This window comes from Silurus meridionalis, chromosome 22 (assembly GCF_014805685.1).
Source record: "Silurus meridionalis isolate SWU-2019-XX chromosome 22, ASM1480568v1, whole genome shotgun sequence".
Lineage (NCBI taxonomy): Eukaryota > Metazoa > Chordata > Actinopteri > Siluriformes > Siluridae > Silurus > Silurus meridionalis.
The window spans coordinates 7,375,434-7,398,593 of NC_060905.1; the positions used below are offsets into that span (position 1 = coordinate 7,375,434).

Consider the following 23,160-nt stretch of genomic DNA (forward strand, 5'->3'; position numbering starts at 1 on the left):
ATTATTCTGTTCTGTAATGGTTTAACATCCCGTACACTGTGCACAAGTGCAAGCAGGGACTCTGTGGCAGCATAAAATAAATGGGAGAGCCAAAAGGCAATTTTTTTGTAACTATTGCTTTAATTGTTTCGCTTAATAATGGCTTGCTTCAATGACAGTGATATCTTTTAGACTTAATGTTGAGCGCTAAGGGTAACAGCTTCCAAATCCAAATGCTGCATTTTAAATCAACTCTGGACATTTTATCTGCACATTTGTAAAATTATGAGGGAATAACACACACCTGGACATGCATGGACCTAAACAGCAAATTGCATAATTATTTTGGCCCATTTCAAATGGAAAACCAAACATAAAAAGTGATGTAATTCTAATACCATTCATACACCTGGTTTTGATGTAAATATTCTCAATTAAAGCTGGAAATGTGCACTTATGATACTATATCCCTTATTTCCATCTCATATCCAACTAATATATCCAGACATTCATCACCATGACCTTATGTGTCTATTTACATTCTTGTTTAAATAGCCAAGAATTATAGATTAAATTATATGAATAATGTGTGTTACACCTAATGTGAGTTATTGAGCCCATGGCATTTCTTTAGAGATGAGGTGACCCCTGGACAAGTGGGCGAGATTGTTTATGGTCAGGATAAAATAATATATGCTGCTGGCTCATGAAACAGGCAATAACCCTGTAGGAACTGGATAGCTGACTGATGAGGACTTTTACAGACTGCACTCCGGCTCGTTTTGTGCTATAAAACTCTGAAGCAGTAAAGAACAGTGTGTTTGCCTGGGTCAGTACATAAAGATAATAATCTTGTATATGCATCCTGTTACCTTTCTGACAAGTAGATCAGCAACCCATATATACACAGGCAGGTGCCAGCAAACAATTTTTATTAACATATGTGATAAAAAGATGTAGTGTTATAACAATATGTGTTTTAAAAGCAGGTCTTATACATTACAATGAAAAGTCTTAACCACCATTAAGTTTGAATTTCTAAAAGTGGATTTTTAACAAAAATGAATGTAACAGAAAAACCTTTTTATGTCAATTTCCATAAAGAAAAATGCAAAAAATTGACCTGAAATTGCAGATTCAGTGTTAATATAATGCATAAGATGTATAGATTTTCTGTTTATTGCTTTCAACTTCTCTTTAAGGTCTGACTTTTTTCTTATTTTTTGATTTCCAAAAAAATTCTTTGAACAGACTTGTATCGTATGTGTGCCAACAATGTTAGAACACCTGGGTTGCTGATGTTGATGCACTAGCAGTGCTAAGCCTTTCCTCTTTCAAAAATTAATAAGCATCTCAAAATGAGGCCATATTTTCAGCATTCTCATATTTAGTTGGTGGCTTTATTTGCTGTTAAAAATATCTTGGAATGTTTGTGGAGCCACAAACAATAGCCAACTACCTTTGGCTATTAAAAAATGTCATGTCTTTTCAAGAAGCTTGGCATTTTTTCTAATACAAATGGCATTTATGGACACACAATCTTTATTCATGTTTTTGTCAAGCAGCACACATAGTAAAATGCCTGAGTCTTGATCGCCACTTGAACTAATTTTGTTGAGCATGCTTCAATGAGTGAAGAATTCAAATAATCAAAGATAATGTATTTGGATTTCACTTGATGACATGCAATTGATAGATAAATGCATGAATACTTACCATACCTCTAACCCTCACCTTAACCTTTCATTATTTTTTATTCAAGTTGAATTGTAAGTGATGCTGGTCTTTGAATGATGAATATTTATTTTGACAGAATATCGATCATGGTGGCTCATCATGAGGAAAAATATTGCAATACAGTACTGATACAATACAGGCTGATTTTTGGACATAGTTGTCAATAAATATTAAATCAATACTTTTTTTTATTTACATTGTACCCATAATGAGTGAGTCAGCAGCAATTGTAAAAGGAAAATCTCCTGGCGTTGACATGAGGAAGAAACCTTGGCCTATAGTATTGACGTTTTCAACTTTTCTTGTGCATTGCAAACCAAAGACATCTTCATGGTTCCTTAGTAACCATCCACCATAATGTCATGTATTTTTGTCTGTCCATGTGAGGCCATCCTCAGCAGCATTGAATGGTTTCCAAGTGACAAGAACACAGGGCATCAGGATGGATCAGGCAGGTCCAGAGAGGGTTGGGGTTAGTCCATTGCAGTACACTGTGCACACACTGATATCCGTGTGTTAATTTGCATTTTGTGCATTCTCATTTAGTGTCATTAAAAGTAACCCATACATCTATGTCATGTTTTTGGGAGATGGACAGCAAATAAAAAACTCCTGAGGTAACCAATGTGAAGATAAAATAGCCTGAGCTCAGGATTAAACCTGGGATCATGGAGCTGTGTGGCGGTGATGCAACCTGCTACCACTGTCATAAATGTTTATCTATATATAATAAATTCCCTTTTTAGAGAAATTAAATTGTGGAAAATGCCCACATGCATGTTTATAGAGTATATATAAAATACACACACACACACACACACACACACACACACACACACACACACACACACACACAGAGACTAAGGCAATGTGGAATTTTGTATTTTTGTATATAAAACATTTTTTATTGATATGTTGGTGGTTCTCTAACAGTGCAGTGCTGCTTTGTAAGGGTCAGAGATTAGCTGACACTTAATTATGCACCGTCTCTGACTCTGTTCTGTGGCTGTTTGATAACTATTAAGATTAGACAGGAAACCAATACTCCCAGCTACTTTGTATTTAGCCTGTCATGATCTGGCAACAAACCAGTAGCTCAGAGACATACAATAAATCATTGCATAATTTCCAAACAATTCTTGCTGATCTGTTCTAGAACACCTACAAATTATCATGCATTCCTGCACAACAGTATAACTAGTGATTTCATAAGAGCGTGATTGCTGAGCAAACTTTCAGACCTTGAAATCATTCAAACACTGCTGCCATGCTTATTAAATTATAAATTGCTTATATACTATTCTAAAATGTATGTTTTAAAACACAGCAATATGATGCATTGAAATCATACCGTGTAATGATGAATATAAATGAATATAATCACAGAATATATTATTCTTACAGAAACAAAATAGGTATAACTTTATGATGTCTTCACTGCCAACAAGTTTAATTTGTCTTGTTACATGTAATTTGTTTGCCTGAAATACCCATAAAACATATTCCATCCAGGAAGGATTTATTGAAGATCTAGTTGTGACCTTACCCTTGGATCAATTCCAAAGTCAATTCTACTCAGCTGTAATTAGATATCCTGGTTATAATAATAATAATAATAATAATAATAATAATAATAATAATTCCATATAAATCCTACAAACATTTGTCCACATATTCTTGAGATATCATAGAAAATGGGAAACTCTGAAAAATGGATTGATGGCAGAAATCATACTAAGCCAGAAAATGGGCCTTGGGTTCCTGAACATAGAGGCATAGGTTACATCTCTGTGACAATCTAGAAGGATGTTTTAGACATTTGATTTTTCCTATGACCTTCACCCTGTTCGGGACTAATTCCAATGTTCAGAATTCATTAAAAAAATCATTCTTTATAGATAGTCACTATTATAGAGACTACGCAGCCTGATGAGTCTCTACACTGTCATTAAAATTTTCAATTATCATCACAACTGTTTTTTTAGGTCTCTCATGTCAGCTGAAATATCAATATGGTTTTTCTACAAAATGAAAATGTGTGATTTCCAGTATCACATGTTAACCTAAATTAACCGTGAATTAACCTTTTAATCATATTTAGATTCTTTTTTAATTTTTATTCAATTTAAATCTGTAACACGTACTTTTAGCTTGGTAGTGTGATGAAATTTGATCTTGAAAGTCACATTAATATTTGTTTTCACTACTGGATATTTATTCTAAACATACATAAGTTCATCCATCAGTGTAAACACATTTTTATTAAGACTGAAGGACCTGATTTAAAAAAAAAAAACAAACTAAACAAATAACACGAAAAAGAAAAAATAGCTACCATAGACGTCAGAGCTCTACACAAGACAAAAGTGTCTATAAAATATTCATATCACTGACGTGAAATTGGACAAAACATTCAGCCCACACCCTGTTATTCTCTGGAGAGCCATGGTCTCATCATCCACATAACAATAGAGCAGCATGTTGGAGTGAGCCTCTGTACACTGGCCCCTGCCACCTCCCTCATTAAAACATGGGAAATGGAGGCTCTTGTCAAACAAGGCAGTGAGGAAGCTGCCTCGCTCTATAATGCGACCATGTGTCAATAGCAGCCTAAAGGACACACATGCCGAAGGTCTTTCACATTCTCTCTGTCTCTCTCTCTAAAGACGCTCTAATTGAGGTCACCTAGTGCTATGCAAGAGCTGTGCTAAAGAATATATCTTAGTGTGTTTATTTATTTATTTATTTATTTTATGAAAATAAGAATATTTCTTATTCTTTTGCATATATTGTATATAATATTTAAATTGTGTAGTCTTAATAGAAAGTGGTCAAAAAGAGACAACACAGAAGCAAGAATGTACAAGTAACAAGTAGACTAGAAATCAATGAACAAGGATAGATGAAAGAAAGAACACAAAGAACACTGGAAATATGGCTTATAATTATAAAAGTAGTCCCTTTTTTTAAATGCATGTTTAAGGGATTAATTTTGAAAATCTGGAAAGAAATATATATATAACCTGTATGACATGGTTATGTTTTTTTAATTGACATGTAGCTACAGAACCACATCATAGAAAATTGTTGGACAAATCTGCAAATGAACGTCAGAAAAATTAATTATCTTCAACGGCAATTGACTGGGAAGCCAATTATATGTTGGTGAATTGATACCAGCTTTGTTACATGTCACTGATAGGCAAGGAAATACTAAACACATCCGAGGTGTGTATTTGGCTTAATACGCCTCATTGCCTCTGTGATGGACATATGTTCAGACAGGAAAGCAGTGGTCTTGATGCCAAACTGTCCCTGCAAGGAACAACTGCACATGTCTAAACAAGTTTGAGTCCATATTTTGTCAATTTTTTCACATCAATTTTACAGAATCCCACCTGCGACTCAGCTTCCCTGTTGCCAAAAACCCCAGCAACCTAAGAACAACATCCTCAGGTGTCAAGTTAGATGATACTTAAAACTGCTCAAAGCATTATGAGTAATCCTTTCTAACTCTCTCCACACTAAACAATCTAGTGAGTCCACCAAATCTCTTCTTAAGGTCCATGCCCTTGTCTGATCCTCCAAAGCCCTATACAGAAAAGCATGTGCACAGTGTACCAGCAAAGAAGATGAGAATTTGATGACAGCTGCAGCGCTCTTGTCACATAAAAAGCATTTTCATGGGTTAATGTCAAAGACAACAAACTTCCACAAAGAAGGAGATAACTGACAACTGAAATGTTCTCTCATCCACTCAGTGCCAGTTCTAACCATTTATATTAGGGTGGGCTGGTACAAATAATAGGTGGGCAATCAGTGGTAGTGGCCCCTAATCCAGTTCTCCCTATGACTAATATTTACAAAATTAATAAAAATTGAATTCAAAACTAAAACTCAACAGTGATGATTCGAAAATGTAAAACCTTTAACTGTATTTTAACTTTAAAAATAAATAAATCTTGTTTTTATTGGATCCGATTATTTCTCAAATAATTATTTTAAAAGATTTTTTTCCTAATTTATTACTTCACCAAAGAGATTATCAGAACATTTATATAACCACTTTTTTCAAATACATATTTGCCATATACTGTATTAGGAATCTGTAATCAAAATTCCAGATATATACAGGTCATTTTATCTAACGGGAGAGATGAAAAACGCCCTGCCGTCATGTGAGCACAAGCTGGGAAGACTTTCCAGGCTTAGTGAAGGCACATGAACATTTAGTAGTCCACACAGGACCAGTGGAAATTTCAACCCTGACTAATTGATAAAATGTTCTTATACGTAGTGTGTCTCAGGTTCTCACTTACTTACTTTTGTTGGCGCTTCCTGTTGGAAAGAATAAACACTGGCAGTATGTGTAAGCAGTATTAAATAATGCAATAGAATGAGTTATAGAATGTGTAGTTTACATTTTGTGGGTTGTATATACTCTGTGTGTGTTTGCTTTTATCCCAAGGCCATATACACACAGCAGGTCTGAAACTAGAAAGCTCTGGTTTCTAATGCAGTTACAACTCTATGCTAGGCTAAAATATAAATGCAGCTAACCTTGTCTAATAAAATGTAGTATATGGCTAAAGATATAAGGACATTTATACATCACACAGCATATCTAATGTTTTAAACATGCCAATCCAGATTTAGTATGCTGAACTCCACTCTTCTGGGAAGCTTTCTGCTAGATTTTGGAGCATGGCTGTGGGAATTTATATTCTGTTTGCATTAGAGGGAAGGACTTTAAACCAATATGTGTTCCAGATCATCCCAATCTGCTATTGTTTTAATACTACAGTTAGTTTAAATGTATTTATTTAAAATGAGTAAATAAGCAGCAGGAAGCAGTGGCATGTATGATGTACTCATCATGTTTAATGTTAATGTCCATCACAACTCCGTGGCAGCTTCCCATGTCTGCTATAAGATTTCAGTGCACTCTTCTATAGATAAAGTATGAACAATTTTGGAAGAAACCTTGCTTAACCAGTGTTCATTTCCTCTATGCATGAAGACGTCAGTAAAACCCTGTAGAATGTTTCCTTGAACTGTTATGTATGTGCACATTTGAAATATTTATTGAGATCAGCACTCAAACATTACTACCTACAGTATGTACTTAATAAAGATTGTATGTTAGTAATGGCCTAATATTTTGCTGATTTCTCACTGACATCAACAAAGCAACACTAAAACAGCAGCCCCCTAGCTCATGCATGAGGATAATTATGTATAATTATCTTGCTGAGGTCAGACATGATTGTTCAATGACTGAAATAATGAAGGTGAATCATTTTGTTGAGCATAGGCTACTTAACTGTCTGATGTTAATGCATTTATGTCATAGTATTATATTAATGCCTCAGTTTAAAGGTTGTGTGTGGATGAAATAATCCACAAAGGGAAAATAATTTACTGTTAAAAAAATATAAATTGTTTGCAGTATAGCCACTAACTGCACTACAGAATGTTTTTGTCTATAATTTATTATTTATGTCTTTGGTATTTAGAAATGGGAGTGCAAATATTGTTGAATTCCCCTCTCTAGATCCTGGAAGCTTGAAGGTACATTCTTCTTTAGACTACGTGCTCACTTCAGGATGTTAAAACCACTTGAATATGAGATTAAAATAAAACAAGATTGTAGCAGTAGTGCAAAAAGAATAATCAGTGGCATAAAACTGAAATGTATTGCTTTTATTATTATATTATTACAATAATAAGTTTGAGTCCATGGTTTAAGTATTGGAAGTAAATGTAGATTAAAGCAATCTGTAATGTAATTTAATCCTGAGCTACCAGGAAGTGATAGACTGACCCTGATCCATCACTTTATCTAAAGATGGTACTGATTTAATATGGATGTTTAACTGATGTGGGTTGGAATTTTACTAGTGGAAAGATCTTTATAGAAAGAGGCCAAGTTAAAATACTGACAAGTTAAAATAAATTGAATTATTTATTTCTGTAATTTGCATTTCTTTTCCTTCATCTTGTTCTTTTTAGTGAGGATTTTAATACCTTGGATTTTGTTACATGAATTACACAGCATTTGAAAAGCTTTACATTTTCCCACCTACAGTATTATGAATAATGTAAATAGGTAACAAATCTTTTTTTGTAAATCCTTACAAAATGGTGTTCAGATGTCCTTTTGGATGGTATCCATCAACAAAATAAAAATACATACAAAGTTCTGTTGAGTTTATAAAGACCTCTAATGAAAGTTAAGGTTTGTCCCAGCAATCTGAATGAGAAAAAAAGTATATAGGAATGCATATTTTTTCTATTTTCCAAGAACAGTCTTGCTTTACTCATATTAAACAACTGCCACCCCTATTATGTTGCTGATCATGGCCGCCTCAACAGGGACTGAATGTAGCTATGGGTCTCAGGTCAATAGACAATCTAATGATCTAATAACAATAGGAAACATGACTAGGGGCCATTTATCAGTAGTGTCATTCAGCTTTAAAGTTAAATTAATGTCATTATGCAAAATATTCACATACACACACTGAAGCTAATCCTCAGTGGAGCCCAGTACATTCTCTCATATAGTCTGGTCAGCAACTTTGTTTAGTTTGGCTAAGGTTTAGGTTGGCTTTGTTTAACTAAAAGCTAGAGACTGAGACCACAAAAACAAAAAAAACAATTGCAACAAATGTTACATTCATTGGGTGCAATCATTCTAATTTGCACTTGGATTAATATTTGACTTTGATCAATTGTTTCCAGTTGTTTAAATGTTCTATTGCTTTGAAAGAGAGGAGTGATAACGAAAAACAATTATGTTGCCAAAAACAACAGCATTTCTACTAAAAGTATTCTCATCAAACATTCTTGTGACGTTCTGCTGGAGCCTGCAAAAATGGCAGGATTTTGTTATGGAAAAAAACCCCAAGCTAAATCAATGTACAACTCGTTTTCCAACCTGAAATTACAACATACCATATTAGAAGTAATTGAAAAACAGCTAGAAACATTATTAGAGAAAAAAAATATTGGGGGGAAAAAAGTACACCTAAGTACACTTCTTGTGTATATGTGTGTGTGTATATATATATATATATATATATATATATATATATATATATATATATATATATATATATATCACAGGTCTGGGCTCTGGGCTACTGATGTATAGGTAAATCCATTTATTTTTATTTGGATGTATGCTTTCTGTCATTGTTGTGCTGAAACGTGAATCCTTTTCATCTTCAGCTTCCAAGCAAACATCTGAAGGCTTTGCATTTAAATCTATTGGTATTTGTAGCTATCCATGATTCCCTTTATCTTGAAAAAAACACAGTCTTGGATGAGGAAAATCAGCCTTAAAGCCTGATGCTGCCATTATCATGCTGCACCGTGGGTAATGGGATCGTTTGATTATGTGCTTTTTTGCACCAAACAGACCTTTTGGACTTATTGGATAATTGTAGATTTATACCATATCAGACCATAAAACAATCTGGGCCATTTTATTTGGAGGTGGGGTGGGGTGTGAGGGGTGTGGGTGACTTCTGTCTTGCCAACCTGCCCCATAGACCAGACATGCGAAAAACAACAAATCAAAATTACATGCTGAGAGCAGTCACTGGCTGTCAGCTCTTTTAATGTCACTTAAAGTCTTTGTATGACTGACAAGTTTTTGTATTTTAAAGGGATATCTAGTTATTGCGATGTCACTGCGGCGCTTAATTTTTTTTCTGCTTGTTAATGGTCTTTATGGTGTTATCTCTGGTAAATGTAATGTTGTGAAAGTTCTTTTATATCTCTTACCTGATCAATACCTTTCAAGAAGTGAGATACCAATACAGAGCACTTTGCGGACCATGGCTTCAGCAGTGGGAAAGCAAGGAGGATGCTAAAAGAAATCCTACAGATCTGGTCTTAATAAGGGGTTAATGAGAAGTGTAATTGATGACTGTTGGATGATTATTTTTTTAAATGAGACTGTTAATACAATTATGTGCACACTTACACAAACAGATTATAGTAATCTTTTTTATTGTATTTGTCCTTAAAATGTTTGTTTTTCACATAATCTTTATTATATAAATTATACATCATAATTTTACATTGAAAGTGAGAATTTGAGGATTTATTAGAGGGTCTGTAGATGTTCTTTTCTTTTTATCCTTGCCAACCACCACTATTCCAGCTAATTAGCCAGTAATCAAGCACCTGCAAATATATTTTGAGAGAGTGTTTCAAATTTACATTTTAGCCAAGAGCAGCATCTTTTTTTTTTTTATTTGCTGCAATGAGGCTCTGCAAGTATAACCATTACCATTACTCCTAAACCTTACTATACCCCCTGCCATCTGTCAATGGATCACCAGCTTCCTGACAGGCAGGAAACAACAGGTGAGACTGGGAGGTGTTACCTCCAGTATTCAGACAGTCAGCACTGGTGCTCCTCAGGGGTGTGTCCTTTCCCCACTGCTATTCTCCCTTTATACGAATGACTGCATATCAAGTGACCCATCTGTCAAACTCCTGAAATTTGCAGATGACACCACGCTCATTGGACTAATCCAAGATGGTGACGAGTCTGCATATAAGCAGGAGGTGAAGCAGCTGGTGCTATGGTGCAGTCAGAACAACCTTGAGCTAAACACACTCAAAACTGTGGAGATGATAGTGGACTTTAGGAAACATCCTTCAACACTACTCCCCCTCACAATATCCAACATTCCTGTGTCACCTGTGGAGAACTTCAAGTTTCTGGGCACTACCATTTCCCAAGACCTGAAATGGGAATCAAACATAAACTCAATTCTGAAAAAGGCCCAGCAGAGGATGTACTTTCTAAGGCAATTAAGGAAGTACAGTCTGCCACAGGAGCTGTTGATACAGTTCTACACTGCAGTCATTGAATCTGTCCTGTGCTCATCAATCACCATCTGGTTTGGAGCAGCAACAAAACAGGACAGAAACAGACTGCAGAAAACTGTTAAAACAGCTGAAAAATCATTGGTGCCCCCTGCCCACCCTCCAGGACTTGTACCATACAAGAACCAGAAACCGGGCAGGAAAAATCATTAATGACCCTTCACACCCTGGACACAACATCTTTCAGCTCCTCCCTTCTGGCAGGCGCTACAGAACTTTGTTCACTAAGACTGCCAGACACAGGAACAGTTTCTTTCCCCAAGCAATCACCCTCACTAACAACTGACCATAATTAAATTCCATGCTCATATCTATGAGTACCACACAAAACTGTCACTCATCACATTATCTGTATATGTTGCACACACTATTGCTTCTATATACTGTACAAAGTTTTATAGTAACCTCTCTCGTCATACTGGCACACAATACTGTCATTTGCACTACCATGCACTCCCACACTTTATGTACATTACTGGTCTGTATCCCTATTTATTACCCACACTGTCTATACTGTCTCATATTGTCTGTATTGTCTTGTATAGTCTGTTTTGTCTTGTTGTGTCTGTTTTGTCATGTATAGGTTTTATTTATGTCTGTACTTTTGAGAGTAACAAACAGCTGGAACCAAATTCCTTGTGTGTGTCAACACACTTGGCCAATAAACCTGATTCTGATTCTGATTCTGATTTAGGTATGAGCAGATATAAATGCTTGACACCGTTTAGTTACTGTTTTCTCATGGATCAACACTGCCATCTAGTGGTCCCACCAGGCCAATCATTGAGTGTCGTTTCCAGTTTCCAGAATATCCTGACAAACTTTCAATTCAAATAAAACATTTTAATAATTACATGAAGCCCAGCTTTAAGCCAGGTTAAGATGATTAGTGATTGTACCGTCTTGTTTTAATATCTAGATCAGGCTCTGATATCTGCTCAGCAGACCAATCATTTGCCAGTTGCTAGTGACAACCACGCTGAAAAATCAGCAATATTCAATTGTTTTAGCTGGAACATCAACTGTCTAGTCAAACTGAATTAATCAATCTAAGCTGTACCAGAGCAGGTTTATCAAAAAGCATGATTTAAGACTTGTTTACTGATAGGGGTTGGTTGATTAATATTTATACTAATTTATATTAATATTAAAACAGCCTCAGATCTTTGTGACATGAATGCCACAAGGTTTTTGAAACTTTCCATTAAAACTCAGGTCCATTTTGTCTTGGCTGAGTCATATAACTGCTGCAGATCTGTCAGCTAGTGGGTTTACATAAGGGAAGTCATTGAAACACATTTGAAGCTTTATGATATGCCACATTATCGTGCTGGAAGCCATAAAAGGTATAGACATGATCAGGTATCTAAGATTACCCACCATTACCACCAGCCTAAAGTGTCAACACAAAGCAATTTAGGCCCATAAATTCATGCTACTAAATTCTGATCCAACCTACATAGTATAGAATACATTAAGAATCTTTAAACCCAGTGACAATTTCTCCATTTTTAACCATTAAGTTAGGATCCCTGTTCATGGCTGATAGGAGCTGAAACTAGATAAGGTCACAACCTTTCTGAAGTTCACAACACCTCCCTTCTCATACATTCCTGGGGTTCAATAAACAAGCTATAATAGAAATCATGTGTGCGCAAGCAGTATTTAAGTGAAGGAGTTTTAGAATTAATATGAGGAAGAAATTTACTTTAAAGCATCATAAATCACTCAATGAAATTTGTGACAGTTCAGTTAAAAAAAAAAGTATTTTTACAATTGTCATTTTAGCAGTGACAACTAAATTTAGAACTCATTATTACTATATATTTTTCCTAATATTCTGTTTTAGGATAGCTCATAAAATAGATATGTAGCATTTTATTTATAACAATGAATCATTTGAAAAGAAATTCACATTAAAATGAAGTGGGAAGCTTGAATCAGCCATGTGCCATGAAATAAAAACAGTTCAAACCCAGAAAGCCAGAAATGTTTAAAATAATTTATTTTCAGAAACATCTACATTGTATATTGATTAACATGGACACGATATAAAATATGTACATAAAGCTCTGTTTGAAAAAGAACTATTTTGGCATTCCCAGTACGTGTGTGCTGGGTTGCAGAATAGTCCAATAAGTTTGTGTGTGTTTAAAATGAGGCAGATTGCGCTCTGTCAGCATGTTCTGATTTTAAGACAAACGACAGTTGGACTGCTTGGAATCCCTCCCCTGTTGGTGATGAAAAAATGAATGTTAGTCAAACTTCTTTGGCACTTATAAGTCATCTATACCAACATCCAAGGTATCAATAAGTTTGGTGACTAGTTTTGACCAACAGATGGCAGCACAAGTCTGCACGCAGTCATAGGGACCGCCGAACTTCATAAGTCATGGTGCGTGTACATCAGAAGCTGTGAAAATGGTGCTATTCTGACCACGTGATAATACCCTCACCGAGCTCTCATCCAGTAAAGCAGAAGAGCGCTGTATTGCTGTGTAAGGGGATTATTTTGAAGGTGACCGCGTGCGAACGTAAAAGTAATTTTTTGTAAAAAAAAAAAAAAAAAAAAAGCTAGTCTCGAAACTTTTTGATACCATCTCATGTTTTGAATAATTTTTTAAGCACTGATCATGCTTTGAACTAGCTTAAATTCATTTACAATGTCGACCCAAATGAAGTGAACTAGTCTGAATAATAAACTTAATTATAATAATTATTGCCATTTGAAAAGACCCAACATGCTCCAACAGCCATCCCAGCTCATCATGCACCCAGTATATAAGATAAGACCAAGTACCTAATTGTGGTCCTGCTAGCATAACATGCTACTGACTGCTAAGGGTTCTTGGTACCTGTTGTCTCTGTTGCTGTCGTTGGAACTCTTCCTCACTAGCAGCGAGGGCCTGGGCCAAGGCCAGATCCTCCTGCTCCTGAGGACTGATCACATACACAAAATCATTCTCTAGAACAGGTGAATCTTCTCACAAGGCACTGTGAGATTAAGGTATGTAAGCTTGGCTACCTGAGAGCAGACGGCGTGTTTTGGGCCGTTTCAGCCAGTGACATCTCTAATGCACGCTGGAGAGCCTGCTCTTCTGTCTACATCCCAAGGAAGACAAATGTGCTTCATTATTTATGACCATTTGCAATTCACTAGCATTTCAAAAGTAGTGAACATTAAATATTTAAAGTCAGAACGAATGAATATACTACCAGTCCAGCCTGATAGGATGCTGATGTAGGTATTACATTCGGCGCTGAGGGGGGAACCACAGAGGGGGCTGAATTCCTTTGTGAACTGCAGAAAGAATATTATTGCAAACTAAAAGCACATAATACAATCAAACCAAGTTTAACAAGGTATTTAATCAATGGGTCTGACAAATCCCACAATTACTCAAAGAATTTTAACTCACCCAACATTCTGAGCACGAGTTCGGCTCGTTCCGGTCGCGTTCACTAGAATAGATGAGCCTGCAGCACTGCTGCTGGAGGGACCCTGAGCTCTCATTAAAGCAGCATGTCTGTACATAAATAAAACACGAATGAAGGGATAGAGAAACTATATGGTCAAAAGTATGTGGGCACCCCACCATCACACATCCTATGTTGCTGTTCTGGGGGAAGCCCAAAATACGAAAGCAAGCACGCATGATGATCAGATGTCCACATACTTTTGACCATTTTACTTAATATTCCTAAAGACAAGATGTTATGCCACGTAAATAATTCAAGATTCAAGACAATACACACCCTGATTTGGAGACCGGTTTGCCATCAGTCTTACAATCATGGTCCAGTGGATGTCTGTGCTTAAGACAGTAGTTCAAGTGGCATTGGTCACATGTTACACGAATCATCTCCTTCTGCTTGCAGCCTCCTTTAGAGCACTTATTTGTAAAAATCTTTAACAAAAACAAAGAACATATTCAGTTAGCAGATCAGATACGAGATATAAGCATGTACTGTTAAGTTGAACTGTTAATACCTTTCGTTTCCTCTGTGCAGGGTCTGACTTGCAGTCACGGTCTATGTGCTCTCCAACTTTAATGTCTGGCATTTCCCCTCTTTTAATCGGAATGGGGGTATTACACAGCGGACACACTGGGACCTGGACATCCTGAGCAAGAAAAACCACCAATGCTTCATTATAAAACCATTGTTTAATTGCTACATATGCAGTGGCACAGTATTTATCATACTTATTATAAGTGATGGAAAGTAGTCGACTAATTAACATTCTTGTTATGCAACCTTCTAACCGTTACATTTTGGCTATTTTCCATTGCTGGGTAACCACAAGAGCAAAGTAATTGTAGCACCCTAAAACTGCTCAATTAGCAATTATTCGGCTCTCCCAGCTGGTGGCTAATCAAAGCTAATTTACTGTGAAATATGTTGTTAATTAAGCAGCTTTTCAGCACTGTACACAGACAGCGGTGTCTATTTACAGTAAAAGACTCCACAAAGGCAAACAAGTCTACAGGTGGTGCTCTTCATGCCAACATGCTCACCCATCTTATCTGTCCACCAAGATCTGAAGACTTCTGGACCTGCCTGCCAGTTGTGTACAATGCTAACTTCATCACAGCCTAGGTTGGTTGGTAGTTCATCATTTCACTTCATGGTACTCACAGAGACTTGGGCTCAACTAGGAAAACAAATCCACATATTCTGCATATTCCACCACTTTCTCTAGCACTCCTAGAACTTCTGCTTGGGGTGGTGTCTTGGTTGCACCTCTTAGATAAAGAATCCTTTGGACATTTAGATTAGTAAATGTCTGGAAACCTTGTACATATTCTATAATAATTGTTCTACAGCTCCTCTTGGCACTTCTAGTCTCTTATTTCGGCATTCCCAAAATTGCAATGAGCAAAAATTTCAATGAGCAAATTTGTGGCACATTCTGGTCATTCACCATCTCTGATTATTCAACTGGTATCACCTGCACTCACCACAAAACAAGCAGCAACTATTACATTGCAACCATCGTGTCAAATTGCACATTATCTCCTCTTCTCATATCCAAAAATGTGTTGTTTTCTCATCCATTTCTTCACTATACTCTACCTTCTTAGAACTGTTAAAACCGTGTTTCCATCTTCATTCTCTTCTACTTTGCTCTCATCCAAGCACTAATAGATCAGATCTGGCTGCTGAGTGTCTTCTACCCTCTGCACAGCCCTCTCCATGTCTTTGGAATTAGTCCGTCTCCGCTGAGACAACAGTGCTTTACAGCGCTAGAAATTGGATGAAGGCGTACCCACAAATCTTGCTAATATTGAGCAATGCTTGCATCATTCGTCTCTTCCATCCTTGCACTAAACCTGCCTGCTTTAATTCGAAATCTACAACGTGTCTTTGACCTAAAGAATTGTCTGACCTGATTGCTTGATTTAATACTATACAGACTTCTCCAGACAAGCAAATGATCTCTGGTGTGCCGACAGTCAGGTTACAAGGTTATGTGTTCTACAGAATGGCCCCTGCTGGTAGTCAGTGAAGCTTAAATCAAAACCAATCTGCCATCTCAACACTCATCATACCAACAGGATTGACCCTACCATGTAGCAGTTTACTTTCATGAACTAACAGCCGTACTGCTGGAGTCCCTCATGGGTCACTACTTGGTTCTGTCTTGTTTCCCTGTATACTAAAATCGCTGGGCCGAGTAATCAAATCTCAAAGATTATGATTATTTCCAGATTTAGCTACTTGCTAGTCTCCCTTTATATGCAATTTCTTCTCTACAGATGATTCAGAATGCTGCTGCTTGCCTGATTCCCAACCTCAAATTTCCTCACACATGACCCCATTCTGAGTTCACTCCACTGACACTCTGATACAGCAAAAATCTAATTCAATACTTGTCTTTGCATTCCAGGCATCAAAAGGCTCTGCAACATACCCAGGTACCCGTCAAAGATACATGCAGCTCAGGTCTTCAAACTTAGTGCTCCTGGTGTGTCCCTTTCTAAGCTCTAAACTTAGAAACTCCTTTTCTAAGGTCTATCAGTGAAATCACAAACCTCCATCGACTCTTTACACATTCTCTAAAATAAGATTGACTTTGTATCGACTGATTTTTTGTTGTAATGTTTGTTTACAAATCATTTGTATAATCACTTACTTTTGAAACAAACTAATTACTTGAGTCTTATCCTTCAGGGTTTGCACTTTAGCTATTTGCACAGCATACAAGTCACTGCAGACGAATGTAAATACAACCAGCAACTACTTGCAATTTACAAATTAATGTTTGGTCCAACACAGCATAAACAACCCTGCAGCATATTGCACATAACAATGGAAATCCATGGCATGGCCCTATCAATTTTCTACCTCAAACAGAATTTACTGATCACAAGCCTGCACATTTGCTGACAGCAAGTAGCCCAAACAAATACAGTGACGGCAATATTTTATAGCTAAAATTTATTGTTCGTATAAAATCTGTAAGAAAGAAAAAAAAAAAAGTTTAATACACCATTATTTACTGAGGCGATAAAAGTGAGAAAACTGAAAATCTTGAATCGCTCTTCAAACAGTTCTGCATTCACATACAAATATACATAACTAGATGATTAACGTAATTTCCGGATTATTAAGCACACCCAAATATAAGCCGCACCCACTGAATTTGACAAAGATTTTTATTTTGAACATAAATAAGCCGCAGGTGACTACATTGAAACTAATGAACTTTACACAGGCTTTAACGAAAGACAGTGTCTGTTACACGGCTTGTATCTAAACAGTAGCCTACCAAGAAAGTCATTGTTCACTGTCTTCCTCCTTCCTTTCACAACAATTTCTCTCTCGAGTTTATCTTTTGGCATCGTCGTGGGTTTAAAAATCACCATCGGTGAAGCTTTTCTTCCGATGCCGTGCAGCTCAGAACACAGGTGAAGTGTGTTTTTTCATGCCCGGTTGTTTTCAGTGTGACGAATGATTCGCATTTCCTGTAGACAGTCCGAGTAAACGACAGGTCAAATGTCAGAGGAACCTCATCCATATTTATGATGTGGTGCGGCCCGATTCAGTGGGAGCGCATCTGATTTAATATAAAGAGTTTCATTGGTTCACCTGAACCCGTTCCGCAATTTCATTGGTCTAATGTTATGGTGCTCAGTTTTTTGGTTTGAAGCTTGTGAAACCAGGAAAAACCCATAAATTAGCTGCTTCATTGTTTAAGCCGCAGGGTTCAAAGCGTGGGGAAAAAGTAGCGGCTTATATTCTGGAAAATACGGTAATAGCATTCAAAGAAAAGCCAGAGAACTATTTAAAGCTTTAATGTTTATTTGAATGTGTATTTAATAAATGACTACCTAGTCTTTGCTATTTAAAAGTGCAAATTTTTTATTTATTTTTTTAAATAAAAGTGGCTTTCATAAACCTGACTTCCTGTCTGAAGTGCTTCTTTGAGTCTGTTGGAAATGCTTCACTTTACAGGCTAATGTAGATCCTAAGATAGAGATTAAGCTGAAAAGGCAAATGTTTAATTGTTGTGGTTTTATGGATGTGTCTTGCTGTTCATTTTACTTAATAATAAATAAAATGTGACTTTAACCAATAGCCATGTTACCTTTTTATATGATGAAGTACACTTGTGATTTGCATAAGTTATGTGGTCTTTGCAGAAAATCTCTTCACAGGCGTCACATCTCATCGGAAGGAAATCTGTAATAAATAAAATAGAATTAAAGGTGTGTGTGCGAGATATATATCAGGAAAAAGTAATAACTGATATCTGGTAGAGAAACTGGTAGCTCCTTTCACTGAAAAAGCTCTCACTCACCCAGCCGCTTGCAGGATTTCTCAGAACATTGTTCTCCCAGGTCTGGAAACTCCATGGCACTGTGGTAAAAAGGATCCTCTTTCCCACTGTATTCACAACATAAAGGACATTTACAGTATACCAGGCACAACTGTACAACATGCTCATATCTGGAAAATACATACAGTGAAGAGAAGTACTAATTATATATATATATATATATATATATATATTATATATATACACACACACACACACACACACACACACACTACTGTTATTGTTCAATATACTTTCAATGCATATATCCACTTTAGATTTACACACACAGACTTGTGTATTTTTAAACATTTGAATCTGCTACAAATTAATGAAGTATTTTAACATTGCAAGTTCATCTGAGGGACGCTTGAGGTGGTTTGGTGAGAGGAATGGGTCAAAACTGAACCACAATTCAGCAATAAGTGAATTCCTACAGTACCCATCTCAAAACAAGCTACAGCTTTGTGACAACGCACTAATGCAACAATGGAATATTTTTCTCCTAATCCTTTGTTAGCGAATACACATTTTCTGTTTATATTATTAAACCCCTGAACGATGCACTAAATTAAAGGGACTAAGTCAGTAACTACGTCAGTAACCCACACACAGAGCACCCAAACCAAGAACTGAACACACAGAACCACAATCAATGCTGCCAAACTTCTATCAGCATGTTGATTTCGCAAACCAACGTAACTGAAACTTGTTTACACAAACTTTTACAATGTCAAAAAAATCTGCCCTCTTCCACTATTCTAGCTTCCACCATCTTGGCAGCACAGACCAAACCTCTGTTATGCTGATCGCATCATAGAGACCACTTTAGAAATGTTAAACACTGGTTCTGAAACAGGTGAGAACCTAAGGAATGGAAAACATTTTTACAGAGGCATAAATATACAGCCACAGTACACACTTGGAGTAATAAGACTGTTGAATTGGCCTTGCTACTGAAAACCTTAAAACACTGCCTTTATATCTGATGACAAGGACAAGACTCAATCTGATAAACCCCTACAACGGTAATGCATCACTCCCAAACATGCTAAATGAGCTCGAAACACAGAACAAGACGACCACTTCAAATTCCACCAAGCAAGTTAAGCCCATGGAAATCTGCTGATCCTGACAAAAAAAAAAGAAAGAAAAGTGGCCATAAACTCAGGAAATGTGCTGAACAACTTGCAGATGTTCTTACAGATATTATCAACATCTCCCTGACCCTGGCAGTGGTTCCTGTGTGCTGCAAAATGACCACTACTATACCTGTGCCTGAATGACTACCAGACCATTGCACTCACACCAATCATCATGATGTGTCCACCTACACTAGACTTTAAACATCTATTACAGTACACCTACCATCCACCTTTTCCTGACTCAACCACACAAAAATAACAAAACATTACATAAGTATTATATAAAAAGTCATTTCATGGACTTCACTTCTGTTCATGAACTTCACATTCAATGCAATCCTCCTACAACAACTGATAGGAAAGCTGAGTCGGCTGGCTTTGTTCATCTTTTACTCTTCAACTAAATACTGGGAATCTTGAGACCCCAAAGTGACATATACAAGAGCGTTGGAATTTTGATTACAAAAATACATCCTAATGCAAGTCAGGAACCAAAAACACCAATCAGAACATTTTGTGAAAACCACTTGTTTTGTATAAATGACATTAATCAAACAACATGAAAAAAATAATTATTTAAAATGACAAAAAAGAAACAGAAACAAAAAAGTGAGTTCACCCCTCACATGTTCACTTATTGTGTACTTACATTTGTTGTTGGATATTTAGACAATAATGGCTGTACGTGGAGTTATTTTTTAGAAACAGTAAATCTGCTATACAGGCTGCACACTGACTACTCTAATATATGTAAAATGTTTGATTTTTATAGTACTGTCTCTTAAGAACATAATTAAATGGTTGCAGAAATGTGAGGGGTGTACTCACCTTGAGAGATACGGCAAGTGATCATAATTATTAATATTACATGTATTAAAATGTTTTTAAGGGCATTGCTGTTAGTAAAATTAACCTTTGCCTTTACCCTGATCACTATTTTTATGCCCAGCTGCCTTTCACCTTTTATGGACATTTGAGGGCATCACTACATGCAAATCCAAATGATCACTTTTTTTTTTTTTTTTTGGATGATACACAACAAATCCAGCAAACATTTCTGGGGCAACTAGGGCTACTTGTGTGTTGAATTCTGTTGTTACAGCAAATAGACTGGAAGCATATAAAATAACTAAAATATCTAGATACCTAAAAACAGGTAAATACAGGTAAGTGGAATGACCATCATATTTCCTTGAAGAGTGAAGGATGTACGAGAATTCCGTGTGCATGGTGTCCTGAGATAGACAAGCATTGCATCAAGAGTGTATTTGCCCTGCGCTCAGTGATACAGATCAACTACTGACCTATATAATGAGGTTATTAAATTTGGCCTCAGTTGTAATCTATCTGGATTAACAGTGTGTAGGAAGGAAGGAAGGAAGGAAGGAGAGACGGACGATACACGTACATAGCAACAAAATGCAAATTTAGCATCTACCAGATGTGGATATAGAAACATTTTTTAAACTGACAAATGTGGATTTAAATATATACAACAAATAAATATATCTGGGCAGTGGAAAATGTGCAAATGCTGTTAAGCAAATGTACAATAAATGTGTGTATATAAAGCTCTAGATGTGAAAATAAAAGTTTGGATTAAGTGCAAGATGTACGTAAGTCACAATATAAGTAGAGAATTGAGATCTATGAATTTACAGTACAAGACATGTACATTTTTACAAAAATGATAGTTATATATAGATGGTATACAGTTGGAGCTGAAGTACATAATGATCACTGGCAGTAAGAGCAGTGTCCTAGAGGTCAACTGTACAGTCCAGTCAGGTGATGGTGATGTAAAAAAACTCTGGCCCTGAACCTGCTGATTCTAGTGCTAATCATCGTCTTTCCTTCTGGATACCAGGAGGTCAAGCATCTTGTGACTGGGAAGTGAGAAGTCCCTGATGATGGTCTGTGGTCTCAGTGAATCAATTACATTTTATTTGTAGATTGCTTTAACAAAGGACATTGTCCCAAAGCAGCTTTACAGACATTTTATATGTTAAGATGTAAAAATGTATCCCTATAAGTTTATCCCTAATGAGTGAGACAGTGCCAACTTTGGCAAGAAAAAAACTCTGAAATTATATGAGGATCCAGAATCAGAAAGGAACCCATTCTCATCTGGGTCGCACTGAATGTCCATTTAATCTAGTTTATTCACTGTTGAGGTGTACTGTTGAGGTGATGTGTGCTTAAATGCAGAATAGTTCATGCAAAAAAAAGCCAAATAATAATTATAATAATGCATAATGTAATAGAATTTAAGAATATAATCATCATTTTAATTAGAAGAAGAAAAGGAAAAGAAATGATACTGCTAGTACACCTAATACAATCAGTACAAATAATAATATAATAGTAGTAGTAATAGTGCTAGTATCATCATTCTTCTTAGCATTATTATGAAGAAGAATAAGCAGAAGAATGAAAGAAACCTTGAGAGGAACCTGACTCATCTGGGTGACACAAATGTTGATTTATTATAGTTTTATCATCGTTAAGGTGTTCTGTTCAGTAAAGGGTCCAGGAATGTACAGAACTGCAAATTCAATCCATTATTATCCATTAAAAAATAAATCCTTATAGTTCATTAAGTTTTCAGTAACTTCATGGATCTTTAGTCTGAACATCCATTGACTGTGTTGAAGGATCTCACTGGCAGGATTATGGGTGTCAGTGGAGCAATGGGTTGGTCAGGATGATTTAAATGATGACCCTTTAAACCTTCTAGTGTTGATGTAAAACCTCAAACCTCATCAGTTTACTGTATCTGAGTTTATATCGAAATAATTACAACACAGGAAAGAGTAAAGTTAGAACCTACACATGTTATGCTAATCTTGTGACTTAGCTGTTTATCCCGTCAGGCTACAGTTTCTAAGAATTCGACAAACAACTTCCCAGAAAATGTATATAAATAGATTTATTTATATATAATCAAGTAATATTTTCGTCTTAAAATAGCTGTGACCGAAAATAAAACTCTGGACTAGCAAAAACAAACGGAGGCTAGCAGACATTTGGCAGCTAACTAGCCGGATGTCAGAGCGTTTTTCATGGGAAGGTTTATACTGTAACACCGTAACACCACGCAGAAAACCAATATAGACACGATATTAGTTTCTTACCGATGTTGTCCACAAGCTCGGTGGCCTTGGTCCCTGGTCAGAGTGTAAACAGGTAATTCGTCGTTAAAGCACAGCTGAAACCCAAACACTGAACCGCGGTCTGGGTTTATGTAGGAGTCCCAGCTCCCTGCCTCCCATAATGATCTCACTGAGAGCTGTAACACACCCTATAATAAACCACACACACACTCTTCAACATAAAAGTCGTTCACTCAGATAAACTGCATCCGCAAAAATATTGTGGACAACTAGTACTATAATTGGACTGTAATTTGGTTATAATTTGTCTGTATGTATTGCACATGTATTGTCTCTATAGTTTCATATAGTCTTGCCTTGTCTGGAAGCTAAATGTATAGTGTTGTTATTAATGTCTGCACCAACAGCTGGATCCAAATGTATGGCGTGTGTGAACACACTTGTCTAATAAACCTGA

At 36.4% G+C, this 23,160-nt stretch overlaps 1 protein-coding gene across 3 annotated transcripts; it reads right to left on the bottom strand.

The window, feature by feature from the left end:
- Window positions 1–12,611: 12,611 nt before the first annotated feature.
- On the bottom strand, window positions 12,612–22,882 carry zfand2a (zinc finger, AN1-type domain 2A). Of its 3 annotated transcripts, none has more exons than XM_046835224.1 (10): window positions 22,725–22,882; window positions 18,428–18,513; window positions 18,215–18,309; window positions 14,615–14,746; window positions 14,380–14,531; window positions 14,043–14,150; window positions 13,840–13,924; window positions 13,649–13,725; window positions 13,479–13,563; window positions 12,612–12,854 (listed from the first exon to the last, which is right to left on the bottom strand). In XM_046835224.1, exons 2-10 carry the CDS (start codon window positions 18,480–18,482, stop codon window positions 12,816–12,818), a joined length of 828 nt encoding a protein of 275 aa, XP_046691180.1. In that variant the 5' UTR covers window positions 18,483–18,513; window positions 22,725–22,882; the 3' UTR covers window positions 12,612–12,815. The 3 variants fall into 3 exon arrangements, with proteins under 3 accessions (XP_046691180.1, XP_046691181.1, XP_046691182.1); XM_046835225.1 differs by having other exon boundaries at window positions 13,424–13,563; XM_046835226.1 differs by lacking the exons at window positions 18,215–18,309; window positions 18,428–18,513; window positions 22,725–22,882 and adding an exon at window positions 15,141–17,258.
- Between the last annotated feature and the right edge of the window lie 278 nt (window positions 22,883–23,160).